This window comes from Chinchilla lanigera, unplaced genomic scaffold, assembly GCF_000276665.1.
Source record: "Chinchilla lanigera isolate Chin_1 unplaced genomic scaffold, ChiLan1.0 scaffold00013, whole genome shotgun sequence".
NCBI lineage: Eukaryota > Metazoa > Chordata > Mammalia > Rodentia > Chinchillidae > Chinchilla > Chinchilla lanigera.
This window is the reverse complement of record NW_004955414.1, coordinates 27,660,700-27,675,670: the sequence shown is the minus strand read 5'-3', so window position 1 is coordinate 27,675,670 and position 14,971 is coordinate 27,660,700. Positions and strand designations below refer to the sequence as shown.

Sequence of the window (14,971 nt, the reverse complement as noted above, 5' to 3'; positions counted from 1 at the left end):
TAGAGTGTATGTGAACACGAATGCATACCATTAATAGCACGGAATGTTTATCTTAGACGAAACAAGTATGAAAGTGCCCAGCACTTGGCTTGCTCATCAGCAGGTGCTCAAATGTATGTTGATTTTTCCCACAGCACTGGACTTTTATAAAGCATTTTTACACACCCATTATTCCCAGTCCTCATGGCAGCCTGGAGAGGGCTCTGTACCCACTTTATAGGTGGAACAACTGAGGTCCAGAGAGAAGGGCATGGCTGTCCTCTATACCTTCAGCCTCCCAGAAGGATGGGACACTCAGTCTCAGCCAGGGCAGGACAGTCTGCCCTGCTTTCAAGAACCCCTCCAGCACTGGCATCTGCCATTTTTCCCACACTTCTCCAGCCCTGCTGCTCACCCCCATCACCCCAGCTCCATCCCAAGAAGCAGAGCCTTCACCTTCCAGGGTGTTCCTGCGGCCATCCGCACCGATGATGACATCAAACTCAAACTCCGACAGGGCGTGGTCTGTGGGGAGGAATTCTGCTCTCCAGCCAATTTCTACCAGGACAGAAAGAAGAGATGAGCTGATAGAGGTGGGCAGACAGTGATGTCGGCCATGAGAAATGGACAGAGAGTGCACCCCAGGCTGAGCCTCGGGAGGAAACCCGGCTCCTGTGGTTTAGAACAAGTTCAGTCAGGAAAGTAAACCAGCAACGCCAGCCCTGTAGCCGGTTTGACTGACCTTTGCCGGGAATCTGTCCTTAATGATTCCCCAGTGCAAGTCCCTTGCACCATGTTATTCTCCCCAGAGTCTACTGAGTTCTCTTCATGTTCCCTAGGATTCCTCAGGGCCTTCCTTTGCTAAATAGACCCCAAAGGGTGTGCAGGGCGTCACAAAACAAGTTTGATTATCAGCTCCTTCTAGCTTAAAATGTTCGGTCACACGGTGCACTGCCTTTTAAAGGAGCGTTTGCAGGTGAGGCCAGCTGGCTCCTCAGAGTCCGGATGGGGTGTCCACGAGAGGCACAGGGACGGGGAGGAGCACACCAGTCCCTGAGGGCCAGGTAACAATGCTGTCCTTCTACACAAGTCTGAAAAGCCCCCCAAACTCTCGAACATGTGGGGTGGAGGACAGGAGAGGCCAGAGGTCTGGCATAAGCAGGAAGGTAAAAGGCCTCTCCTGTTAAACTAGCTCAAAGCTCAAATCCCTTCCCAGGCGGTAGAAGACATTGACACTAAGTAAAGTGCAGAGGGTCCTGACCAAACTCTGACCATGGTGTGTATAGAGGATCAGAATTTAAATAAACACACTAAGAGGGAAAAGGGAAGCATTACTCAGTAGGACACACCTACATGGGTGATTTTACGATTTGTAAATTAAATTTCAATACAGTTACATAGGATATGCCCTGAAATAGCTAGAACTTTTATTTCATTGTTGCTCTAGAAGCCTTGTTTTCTTTGCTGGATTTTACAATATTTTGCAGGTGCAACAGTGAACTCACATCTCTACGTGTGAGCCACGTAGGTTGAAGTGCATGTGAATGAACTTCATTCAAAAAACCACGCCTTTGTCTTCTTTTCTGCTATTGATTGGATTTGTCAAAGCAGCACCTCATAGGGACAGGGTAATCAAATTATAGGTTTGGTGACTTAATGATAAGTCTTCTGGGAGCTGAAGAGCAAAGCTAAAGTGACAGCAATGGTCAGAAAAGGTAAACTGTCCAATGACGGAATGATGCCAAATGGCTTCTGATAAAAGTAACTTGTGGAACCATCTTCTGAGACCCTCATATGTAACCTCCAGTTTGCAGTGTGTGAGTCTGAGACAGAAAAGGAAAAGCATGCTTTACTTTGATTTTCTTGATCTTCAGGGGGCTCGAGAACCTTCACAAACTCCACATTCACGTGGATCTCAACTCCCAACATCAGGGCCACCTTGAACAGGATGAGCTGCAGTTGACGGATACCTATTAGAAGGAGGGAGAAGAGAGATAACTGTTGGGAGCAGTGCTTGAACTCCTCCTGTATGCAGAATACCATACAACTTTTGCTCAGGGATCCCAGCACAGCAATATGCCAACAGTGATTGCTACTGGGCGTGGGGCTAAGCCCTCTGTTTTCTCTTTTAACCTTACAGTGACACTAGGGGAGCATTGTTATTTTCAGTTTACTGATGAAAAATAGAGGTTTTACAAGGCTAAATGACTTGTTCAGTGTCACACAGAGGCAAAAGCAGACTGTGGGATTGGACAGCCCAGCCCTAGAGGTTCAACAATGTCACATGGAGGCAGACTCTGTCTTTCCTGCCTCCTTTTTGAACTGGCTCTGGGCTTTGTAAGATAAAGGGGGAGGGGCAGGGAGAAGGGGACAGGGAGTGGGAAGGAGGAGCAGTCAGTGATCAATGACCTCCTTATCTAGGTCCTACACCTGAGCTCTTCCCCCCTACAATGGCAAGAGGTGGAGTGGGAAATTCCACACACAACATTGGACTCACAGTTCTCCCCCTTCTACTCACTCTTCCAAACTCTCCCATTAACTACAGCCTCACTTCTCTATTTGGTCACCTGACATTCAGTGCAAATGGCATCTCTCCCAATATTCCTCTGCAGAGTGAGGAGTGGAAGCTTCTGTGCCCCTCTTCACTCAGTAGGTGTAATGGTTGATACACTGTGTCAATTTGAGAAGCTTAGAAGTTTAACTAAGAGACTCAGCAGGGGGCCAGGGTCCTCACTTTGAAAACATCCTCATCCTGTGCAAGAGGAGGGCGTGGAGATGGTGTGAATGTTACACCCGCCCTGGAGGTGGGATAGTCTGCTTACAAAACACGGGAGGAAAACAGGCTTGCTTCCCCCCATTTTGCTCTTGCTGCTTTTGCTGTCTTCTGTCACCTCGAACTGTTGCCCGTGTGCCATGTGCCACCCTGCCTTGGAGCCAGCTGATTATGGACTGAAACCTCCACAGACTGTGAGCTAAATAAACCTTTCCTTCCCTAATTTTGGGTGTTGGCTATTTTGTCTCAGCAATGAGAGAAAAGTAACCAAGACAGTGCGTTTAGGTTCCTTAGCATGTATCAGAATCTACAATGGGCCAGGTGTTGTGTTCGGCATAGGAGACGGGGACACCTCACGGAGGTGACACAGGTAAACCGAATGGGGCAGACATGGTGGCTGGGGTGGTGGTGGAGGCAGAACAAGGCCTGAGCCAGGGTCCTGGCACCCAGGAGAGGAGGAAGCAAGAATATCGTATCCCATAGAGAGATGGAGCCCTGCCAAGCTACAGGAGGCCAGGGCACCTGGCAGCCAGGAGGCCTCTGGAGACTTGGGTGAAAATCTCTTCAGCATGGTGGTGGGGCGGATTCAAACTGCCATGGGGGAGCTGAGTGTGCATGGGCTGTCCACACCTCCTCTTTCGAGAGTAGTGGAAGGAAAGGGCTGGAGGCACAGGGGGAGGTGAGGAGCAGGACTATGGATAGAGACGCCCTCAAAGGGGAGCTAGAGTTGGGAATGAGGCTTGAGGAAGGAGGGGTCCTCAGGAGGAGGAAGGAGGAAGAAGAGGCTGGAACAGGGAGCCTGTCTTCCCTGAGAACAGGAGGGAGGTCGGTGGCTAAGGAGGGGGCTGTGGTGGAGCTGGGACACTGCTGAGGGAGGTGGCGGAGGCCCCAGCACAGGCCACTGAGAACCGCTGAGCATGAGGACACAGCTGGGCTTGGAGACCACAGATGGTCTGAATGGAGGCCAATCAGCTGGCTTTAATGAGCCCAGTCCAGTTCCTGCCATGAAAGTAGTTCCCAGGAGACCTCATCCCGTGGAGGTTCCTAGCCTGTATACAGTAGGTGCTCAATACATTCTCCCTCCTCTCACAGGGCCTGGAGCCTTGACAAGGATCATCCCATTGCCGCAGTCTCATTGTTAGTGTCTCATTGTTAGAACATCATACACTGCGATATTCCCAAGGACTAGGGGTTAAACGGGGGCCCCAACGATGCAGGCAGGATGGGCTCTGCCCAGGGCCCCAGCCAGCGGCCCTGCTTTCAGGGGAACCAATAAGAAAGCAGTGCTCAGTGCCATCGCCCTACATCTGTAAGTGGCTCATTCTTCCTGGGTGGGACAGATCATCCTGAAAGCTGATGCGGCAGCTTTCTGGGCAAATCCAACTTTCTTTCCACTGGACTCTTGGGATTTTCTCATCCTAAAGCGGGAATAAACTCAGGCCACTGCTGGTAAATTTCCCTGCATCTGAATAAATTACACCCTCTGTGGCCGATAATTCTCTCCAGCCATTCCCACCCCAAACCTACTCCTTTTCCCACCACTTCTTGTCCTTATAGGAATGTGGCTCTGCGGCTCCTCTCTCACCCACCCCCACAGGAAAGCACTGACTGAGAAAACGCAGCTCAGGATTCTCAAGCTTGGGCACCGCAGCTGCTTTCTGAGCACTATACATCGTTAGGGGCAAGGCGTTTTTCTGAGCACCTATTATGTGCCAGGCATGGCACTAGGCATGTTACAAACTGGACATCATTTAACCCTAGCAGTCCTGGGAGACACATGTCAATCACACCTTACAGGGGCTGAAACTTTGGCTTGAAGACGATAAGGGATGTGTCTCCAGTCAGATAGAAATTGAAGAGACAGATTTTGGAACCATGTGGACACAAACACTTGTACTTGCCTTCATTTTCATAGGTCACCATTGCCATACAAAAATGGCTAAAGACCACCCTGCCACAAAGCTGTGCAGAGAGATTCTGCCTTCCCCAAGACCAGGCTGCCCAGACCTCACCCAGAGAGGCCCGGTCCTAGAGCGATGGGCTTTGTTCTCCTGAGTGCTCAGCGATGCCCGGACCCGAGGTGCACGGTTCCCACTTCCTTCCCTGCTCTCCCTGAAGTCGTCTCTCTTTAAAGCTCCAGGAAACCTTAGTATTAGATTTATCAGATAATGTCACTCCAATTGTGTCATTCCTGTTCTATGACCTTCTATGGCTCCTCAGCACCAGCAATACAGTGTCCAAACTCCTTTATTCCAGGTCTCAGTTATTTGGCACATTAAATGGGAAGAGTGACTGATGCTAGGAAGCCACATTTTATTATTGACAAAATCTCGGTGAGTTCCCTACAGGGTGGGCTCTGCCACTTACTCCTACCTCTGGCTTCCGTATTTCATTCATTCATTCAGCAGATGTTTACTGAGGATCCACTATGGGTCAAGCACCCTGCTGTGGCCTGGGGATAGAGACACCAGGGAATGGGACACATCCCTGGCATCCTGGTGCTTACAGCCTGGCAGGGCACTGCACCGGACCTGGAACAAGGCACACAGCAGGGCCTCAGGAGATGCCTGCTAGTTGGATGGATGGAGCCCCCAGGGGCTTGCTCACAGGAATTATCTGGGACTCCAGGATGGGGACAGATGTGCCCCCCAACCCCATTGGATCATGACCCCACTCACTGATGTGGTCGATGGAGCCAGCGCAGAACTTCCCGTAGAACTTCTTGGCTCCCAGGCCCCGCAGGTCATGGATGGTGTAAGGCCAGAGGTGCAACACGTTGTTCCGGGAGAAGGTGTCCCTCTTCTCTACCACGACCACTTTGGCTCCCAGGTAGGCAAGTTCGATGGCAGTGCGCAAGCCACAAGGTCCTCCGCCAACAATGAGACACTGCGGAGGGAGAGGACAGAGCCACTCAGTAACCTTTAGCACCCAGTGAGCTGTGCAACAGAGGCACAAGCCTGACACCCGAGCCAGCAGGGAGAGCACCCCGCACACCTCCTGGGCCTGTCCTTCATCCATCCAAGGCACACCACCTGGGCACTACCGGGCACCAGCCATGGCGCTGTCCTGTGAGGGATGCAGAGGGCAAGGGACTCTGGAGGAGGCACCGGAAGGTGTGCCTGGGGTTCAGAGGAACTGCGTGTAAACCCCAACTCTGTCATTGACCTCTCAGCTTCCTGATCCATGAAGCGACTCTGTGAAGAGTCATTATTCTTCATAAGGTTATCGTAAAGTAGATCGTGTTTCTAAAAGCGTAGAGGACATCTTCATGATCTCAGCTTAGGCAACGGTTGTTTAGCACCAAAAGCACAAGCAGCAAAGGAAAGAAAGTGATAAACTGAACTTCATCGAAATGAAAACTTTGGTGGCTCTAAGGATGCTACTAAGAAAGCAAAGAGACAACCTTGGGGAGAAAATATTCGCAAGTGGAATTGCAAAACCTCTTTATATCCAAAATATATAAAGAGGTTTAGCAACTCCACAATGAAAGTACAAACACCACAATTTAAGAATGAGCAAAGGATGTGAAAAGATATTTCTTCAATGAAGATATACAAATAAATGGTGAACACATGAAGAGAGACTCAACAGCATCAGCTGTCAGAGGAATGCAGATCAAAGCCACAATGAGCTGGCACTTCCCACTCCCTACAGTAAAAAAAGACAGAGTAACCAGTGCTGGTGAGGACAGGGAGAAATGCAAACCCTCACACACTACCAGTGGGGATGTAAGATGGTGCCGGTGCTTTGTAACAGTCTGGCCCTTCCACAAATAGTTCAATATACAGGTACCATAAGAACCATCAAGTTTACCCCTCAGCATAATATAATATCCAGAGAAAGGGAAGCACTTGTCCATACCAAGAACTTGCACATGATTACTCACGGCAGCATCCTTTATAATGGCCCCAAAGTGGGAACAACCCGAATGCTTACTGACTGCTGGATACACAAAACGTGGTATCTCCACACAGTGAAACATTACTCAGCTATAAAAAGGAATGAAATCATAAGGATGGATGGATGAATCTTGAAAACATTGTGCTCAGAATCATGTGTTTCTTTTTATATGAAATTTCTAGGAGAGACAGATCCATAAAGGCAGGCAGCAGTTCTGTGGTTATAGGAAATGGAGGAGGGTACGTTGGGGAGTGGCTGCTACTGGATACATGGTTTCTTACATAACATTCAGTAATTAGGTAGTGGTGAAGTTTGCATTCTTCTGCATATGCTAAAACCACCGGGTTATGCACAAAAGTAAAGTCTAAATGGATCAAAGATCTAAATATTAAAACAGAAACACTAAATCTACTGGAAGAGAAAGTAGGTAGAAATCTTGAAAACACAGGGTAGGCAGAGAGTTCGTGAACAAAACCTGAACTGCATGGGAAATACTTCGATGAATCAATTGGGATCTCATCTTATTAAAAAGTTTTTGCACATCAAAAGAAATCACCAACAGAGTGAAAAGAAAACCCACAAACTGGGAAAAAATTTTAACCAACTGTCCCTCAGAAAAAGGACTTCTATCTAGAACATACAAAGGATTCTATAAAAGACCCCCAAAATTCAAAGACTGAATCCAAAAATGTAATTCTCAGATGAAGAAATACAAATGGCAAATAAATATATGCAAAATGTTCAATATCATTAGCCATTCAAGAAATGAAAATTAAAACAACACTAAGATTCCATTTTATCCCAGAAAGAATGGCTATCATCAGGAAATCAACCAATAACAAATGCTGGAGGGGCTATGGGGAAAAAGGAACCCTTCTCCACTGTTGGTGGGAGTAAAGACTGTTACAACCACTCTGAATATGAGTGTGGAGATTCCTCAAAAAACTAGGATTAGATGTCCCATTTGACCCAGCTATTCCCCTTCTGGTTATATTCCCAGAAGAATTAAAAACATCATACCACAGCAATATATGTGCACCCATGTTTACAGCAGTGCAATTTGTCATAGCTAAATCTTGGAAACAACCCAAAAGCCCATCAACTGGGGAATGGATAAAAAAAGATGTGGTGTTTTTACACAATGGAGTATTACTGAGCTATAAAGAAAGATAAACTTGAGACTCTTACAGGTAAATGGATGCAACTAGAGACCATACTCATAAGTAAAATAAGTCCAACTTGCATGTGTAAACATTGTATTGCCTCCCTAGTGTAAGAACCTGAAAGAGTAAATAAGATCCAAGAAGTACCACAGATATTGTGAAAGGGAAAGAAACTGCTTAAAAGGAAAAAACAACTGGAATGGGAGAAAAGAAGGAAGGAATTATATATATATATATAATATATATAATATATATAATATATATAATATATATATTATATATAATATATAAATATATATAATATATTGTATATATTATATATATTATATATATGAGCTAATATAATTGTACTACTAATTTCTATTGGTTCATTGAAAGGAACAGTTAGTGCTTATATTGTTTGATCAATCTCACATGCCTATACCTGGCAATCTGAGCAACTACTTTGAAGATAACAATATGCAATATAATAACCATTGTTAATTTCCTATCATCTTGCTTTGACATTCTATCTTGTTTTTATTGCTTTCTTATTATCTTTAAAATAAAAAAGGAAAGAAATAAAATCACCAGATTGTGCACCTCAACTGGGTGAATGTTACAGTATGTGAATTAGGTCTTAATAAAAAATTGCATGAAAAGGTCATATGTCACAGAGCTTAGCACACAGGAATGTAAATGCTCTTACTCTTATTGCTAAAATCTACTTACTTCTTGTCTTCTAGAAATGCTAAGACCAGTGGTAAATTCAGACTCTGGAATAAATAATTAGAGCCTCATATGGTTAGTCCTATTTGGAGCCCAGAAGGAGAAATGCTAATCCTGCGTGGTAAAATGCCAGGGCTTCACAGAGGAGGGTCTTTAAAAGTTATTATCATTATAGCCACATTTACTGAATGCTTACTGTGTATCAGATATTATTTCAGGTATTTTATATGCTTTAGCTCTTAATCTTCACAACAAACCTAAGGAACTATGACTGCTGAGTGGAAGAAGCATTATTATGCCCATTTCACAGGTGAGCAAATTGAGGCACAAAGCAGTTAGGTAACTGGCCCATGGTTTCACAGATTGAAAAGGATAGAGACAGGATTAGAATTCAGGTAGTCTCAATCCAGAGCCCACCAAGCTGTGCTGCTTCTGATTTGCCAGGAATAAAAAGAAGAAAATAACATTTCAGCTGAGGCAAGAGTCCATTCAAAGAAAAGAAAAAAAAAAACTTTGAGGTAGAAGGAGAGAAGGATACTTGAGAGGAAGAGGAGAAAAGGGGCCAGTTTATCTGGAGCCAGATACTGAAGGTCTCAGGTATCAAGCAAAAGAGCGTGGCCTTGGTCCTTTTGGTGCTGGGGCCACATGGGTAAAGGTGACAAGTCCCACATGAGGTCCTCAGTGGGCACTGCACGTTGAACAAGACCAGGGGAGACACAGCCTTTTAGGACGGAAGGAGAGATACACGACAGCCTCTGTTGTGTTCCAAACCAGGTCACCGATGGCCTCTAAAAGCAGAGGGCCACGGCCATGCATGGGCTGAGCTCCCTCCCAGGAGGAGTTCACCTGGGGCTCTCAGTACTGGACGCTGCCCCAGCCAGGGGACAGGCGTGGCCTGCATCTCCCTCACCCCCGCACCCCCACTCCCACCCTCATTCCCCCCCCCCTGCCGTTGCAGAGGCGTCTGGAGAGCTCCTTCTTCTCAGGGTCAAGCCTTATCTTAACAAAACACATTCTTCTCCCTGGAGCAATTATCCGGAGCAATTATCCACCCTCCACTATCACCCAGCCGGACCACCAGGGCCTCGAAGGAAAGGCGCAGTCAGGGATATCAGAAGCGCCCACACCATCATGCAAGTGAGTTATTCTTTGGAACCTTCCAGGGAGTTTGTGCACACTCAAGGGAAATGAAGTCACCACTGAGATACGACTCACCCCAGAGCCATCAGGGAGCGAGGGGGCACGCGGGGCACGGGCTTCCCCTCCGCGTGGAGGCACCTGGAGAGAACCGATCCCCAGCCCCAGCTCAGCTCCTTATCTCACAGCCTGGGCAGCTCCCCGCTCCACATAGCTAGACAATGACGGCCATCGCAGAGCACAGCTCCAAACCCAGCGTGGATGAGGTTTGCTTTGGGGTTACGTCTGGATTCACTGCATTTCTTTGCAGTTAGTGCATGTTTTCCTGTTTGCAAGTTCTGCTGCTCCAGGCCAGGGTTGGGGGGGCCGGAGGATGTGGGGTGAAGAAGGGCAAGAAGCGGGAGAGGAGTGCTTCCTGCAGGCTTCTGCCGGGCACAAGACCCCTGTCCCACCAGTGAGGGCCGCTGCCTATTTTGCTGACACAGCACTAGTGTGTTGCATCTGCTCCCTATGGCTACACCCGGAAGCCGGTCGGGGAAAGCCCAGCTTTCCCACCACCCCAGACCCGAGCATACAATTTGGGCCTGAAATTTCGGAGATGTTGACCACACTGTAGAGCAAATATGGTCCACATGGGCAAAGGTGACAAGTCCCACATGAGGTCCTCAGTGGGCGCTGCACATTGAACAAGACCAGGGGAGACACAGCCTTTTAGGATGAAAGGAGAGGCATAGGACAGCCTCTGTTGTGTTCCAAACCAGGTCACACCGATGGCCTCTAAAAGCAGAGGGCCACAGCCATGCGTGGGCTGAGCTCCCTCCCAGGAGCAAATACTGATGAGCCTAGGTATATAAAGGGAGAAAATCAGGTGCAATTGTCATGAAGGCCAGCAAGAGGGCCTGTTGGCCGGGGCCAGGCCACTTCCCCTGGAACACACTTGCTAGGATCAGCGTGGGGACTCTGTGTTTTGATAAGAGGCTGAATTCAGAGGAGACACACGCCAGGCCGGAGGGCAGCAGAGAGCTTCTTCCCGGAGTGCCACTGTCAATGCTCTGGACATCAGCACAGCCCAAACAGACTGCAGAGGCAAAGCGCTGTTTTAATCGGCTCCAAAGGAGCTCTCCACTTTCCCTGGAACCGTCTAACCATGCTGCTCAGGAAGGAGTTCCGAGAAAGGAAAGTTTTTCCTTAAAACAGCCACAAGGCCTTCCTGAAGCACCTAAGTCAGACTCTGTCCTCCACGTGCTCCCCTTGGCTCTCCCTGCTGCTCCAGGGCCGGGCACCACGTGGTATCCCTGTCCACTTCCGATCGCAGCCCATCAGTGCCCTTGAGAGCTGCCCTGATGCCCTTTGCATTTCTGCAGCCCAGAGCCCAGGACAATCTGGCACCTGGAAGCCTCGGAACACAGCTGAGAGATGGACGAACTTTCCATCCACGCTGCCCAGTCAGTCTTTTCTCTACTCATACATGGGACATTCGGCACATGTCAACCAGGGTTAACGTCTGCAGATTCCCACCCAGACTGCCAGAGTTGGGGTCTGCCAAGGCCACCAGCATCTTGGATGTCAGCAAATCTGTGTGCTCGGGCAACAAATTATTACTCATTAGGGAGTGGGACAGATCCAACACCAGCAGGAAATCCATTGTAAAGATAAGCTCAGCAGTGTTCAGGCCTCCACATAAGCAAAGACAGAGACCAACACCACGATGGAAAAAGCATGCATTTGCCAAGGGTCAGAAGAGGGTAACGGCAGCTGACTCGCCAGCCCGAGCACTAGGGTTGGGGTCCCCAGTACACGCAGGACTCTGGCTGTCCTGTAGAGGGTCTCTGCAAGCAGGAGTCAGGTCTCGGGGCCACAGCACAGCTCCCACCTGCCCCTCCTCCAGTCCACAGTGAAGGGGTGTGCAGGGCTGGGCCTGGAGTCCCCGAGGGAGCTGCTGAGGGGACCAGGGCCAGGCCCGAGCCCAGCAGTCTGTAGGCTTCATGGCTGCTTCTAAGTTCTGTCTCTGCTCCCTGGGGCGCTGTGTATGCAAATGCACACAGTTGGGTCTGTACTACCAGCCTGCTTTCTGCTGCCCTGCACCTATCTGGAAAGGCCGACTACACTCTGCCAGAGCTCCCTACTGCCAAGGATTGTCCTAACCACTTGGTGTACTCTTTCCTTTCCTTCAGCTGCCCTAGGACAGCATTATCATTCCTGCTTTATAAGTGAGGAAACCCAGGCCTATAAAAGTTAAGCATTTTTGAGTTAGATGGAAACACGAAGAGTGAGAAATCTCTCCAAGGTCCCATCACAGGTAAGCGATCAAGTTTGGATTTGGACCAGGCAGTGTGGGTCCAAGGTCTGTGCTCTTAACAGCTGGTCTGGGAGCAATGCCTGGGGCTGGGGAAGTGCAGAGGATGGAGTGAGGCCACGCCCTCCTTCCACACGGCACACGCAATGGCTTTCTGTTCGGGGCCGGAGTTCAGACTGAGTTCACAGGGCCTCCACATGCAAGGACAGAGCTGTGCCCAGGCTGGGACACTTCATTTCCTTCTCGGTGGAAGTGCACAGGCCGGACAGAGCGGAGAAGCCACCAGGCAGGTGCCAGAGAAGCGGAGTTTGGGCGCAGACAGTGCAAGCCTTCTGTGGTGAGCTGATGGCCCTGGCAGCAAGCAGGGCACTGGAGGTCATGCCTCGTGCCACCTCCCTGGTAGCAGCAGCGTCCTGGGATCATGCTCCGGTGCCAGGGATGCGCTACCATACTTCCTCGGGAGGCTCTGTAGCATTACTGGCTGTCAGGATGAGCTATTTACCTAATTAAACCCAAGTCCCTGGCTGCTACTGAGTTGCCATTAGCAAAGACAGCTTGCTCAGAATCGTAGGGTGGAGATTCTGCCAATCCAATGTGCCACTCGCGTGCCTGTGGAGTGGGGACTTGCCGTGAGAGCCTGGCTCACATCTCCCTCTGCAGAGCATCTAAGATGCGACCTCCTAAGTTCTGGATGGGGAGGGATCTCTGTGAAGGGTTGGCCAGGCAGAGCTCTTCTGGTCATTCCGGCTGAGGAACACCTCACTTGGTTGACATAACCCTGCCAAGGTTTTGACTCTTTCCTGCATCTCGATCCTTCCATGTTATTCCTGAGTAACAGTTACACATCACTTATGTAACCCAGAAATGACAGAAAGGAAATGGAAAGAGATACCCTATTTTCCATGCTTCCTTTGGAAAAATGACTCCAATTCTTCTGAGAAACATTCCACTTCATTTTGTCCCTCCCTTCTAGCCTGAGCTTGTGCTCTCAACTTCATATGAAACTGAAATCAGAGGCCACAGGTGTTGGGGAAGTTTTATTTGAAACACCGTGTCCTCAGCTTGTGAGTGTGCTTGTAGTAGATGCCTGGTCCGGACGCTGCAATCACAGTCCTCAAGGCCAGTGCTGGCTTTTGGTGCTGGTCATGCCTCTTGGCCTCTCCCCACTTAAGCATGAGCTCCCCCAAAGCAGAAAGTGAGTGCTACGCCAGCACAGCCTCTGCCAGCACGCACCTCCCAAAGTGCCAACTCGGTCCCAACTTTGTGGGTGCTACGAATAACAATAGCAATACTAGTATTAATAATAACAATAAAAGTGGAGCTACCACTTACTGCATGTACTCATGGTCACTTGGAAGATGAGAAAGCTGGAGCTCAGGAAGATTAAATGACTTGACCATGGCTGTAGAACTGAGTGAGAATCTAGCTTCTGATCCCAGTCAAGCTCAAAGTCACCAGCCTATGTGAATTCTTCCAGGTTCCCATGGGGTGTCACATGGGAGTTTATTATTGTTCTCCCTCACGTCTAAACAATGCAGGGACTGGGGAGACAGCTCTGTGGGGCTGTAGGCTCGTGTTCCTGTACCTCATCAAACTGACTGGGTGGGGACTACAGAAGAACGAGACACAGAGAGTGCTAGATTGTTTGCTACAACCTGTGATGCTATAGAAATTGGGGATGGAACATATGGATGACTTTGGTCAAGAAAGGTTCTTCTAGGAGATGGAACAGGAGTAAACTGAGGTATGGGGATCAGAGACAGAAGAAAGGGCATGCTGACAAGGGGGAGGCAATGCCAGGCAGTGAGGGGCTGGGGTGGGGCCAGGACAGTGGGGGAAGGGAAGACTTGGCAGGTGAGGGAGAAGGAGCCGGGTCCAGGAGGGTTGCCCTTATACTATGACACTGCAATGGGCATTCTCATTGAAAATTTTCACACTTCAGTGTTTGTAATGGACACATTTCTTGAAATGAAATTATTAGGTGATAAAGTTTTAAAATGTCCAAGTTACAATACATAGTGCCAAAACATCTTCTGAAAGAAAGAAGGAGAGGAGAGGAGAGGGAGAGAAGGAAGGAAGGAAAGAAGGAAGGAAGGAAGGAGAGAGAAAAAGGAGAAGGAGGAGAAGAAGAAAGGAAGAGAGGAAGCAAGGAAGAAAGAGGGCAGTGTATTCAGGAGGCCCTAGTGGCCCAGCAGCCTGAGGCCTCTCTGGCTTGGTGGCTATGAGGCAGCAGAGACTGGCAGGTCCCAGCAGGGAAACCTGGTTGCCTCTCAAAGAAGCCAACAACATGGCCCACTTAATCCAGTGTTAAAGGTAGAACATGGCCGAGCATCAGCACCCTCCGCTTGCCAGTCCGGAGAACTCAGGCAGGGCTGCCAGGAGCAGCTGTCAGTCTGCCTGATGGCAAACATCTCCACCCAACAGGTGCCACAGAAGGGGCCACCTGAGGTCAGGAGAGGCAGTCTGCTGCCACCGCTGCTCTAAGTACGTTCACTCAGGTAGTCCTCAGAGGAGCCATTGTGAAAGGAGTGCTGCTGCGCCATTTTGCAGTTGAGAAACTAGGGCTCAGAGGTGAACTAATGTAACATAACCGGGGTTTGTGGAATTCCGATCCACATCAAGCACAGTTCGAAGGGGGGTCACACATGTCAATCACTAACCTCACAGCCACCCAAGATTAGGAAAGCAGGGCACAAAACGGCTAAGTAGCAGCCAGCACAAGATCTCCTCACACAGTGAGTGGAGGAACCGGCGCTTGAGCCCAGGGGGCCTAGTGCCAAAGCACCAACCCTTCCCCACCGTGTTACACTTGCCGAAGCCCACACAACTGATGTCACACAGAGCAGGAAGTCACTACCACCAGGTCCTTGCGAGGCCAGCATCCAGCCCTTTCCTCCACATCACCCTCACCACCACCTTTCCCCCAGAGCTAGGGCCCACTTTTCCGTTCTGGCCCTCTTTTTACTCCCTCCCGGGTCCTTGAACCCCCCAGTGACACCACCTCATCCCATGGCC

The 14,971-nt window shown here is 49.2% G+C and overlaps 1 protein-coding gene across 10 annotated transcripts in view; it reads right to left on the bottom strand.

The window, feature by feature from the left end:
• Mical2 (microtubule associated monooxygenase, calponin and LIM domain containing 2) overlaps positions 1-14,971 on the bottom strand; it is a 203,410-nt gene that overhangs the window by 128,562 nt on the left and 59,877 nt on the right. For all 10 annotated transcript variants that reach the window (XR_001233109.1, XR_001233110.1, XR_001233111.1 and 7 more), the window contains 3 exons: positions 5,431-5,638; positions 1,833-1,949; positions 436-537 (listed from right to left, as the gene is read on the bottom strand). Coding sequence is in view for 7 of the 10 variants with exons in the window: in XM_005380297.2 (XP_005380354.1) it covers positions 436-537; positions 1,833-1,949; positions 5,431-5,638 (427 nt within the window). In the remaining 3 variants the exon portion in view is untranslated. The remainder of the gene's footprint in view (positions 1-435; positions 538-1,832; positions 1,950-5,430; positions 5,639-14,971) is intronic.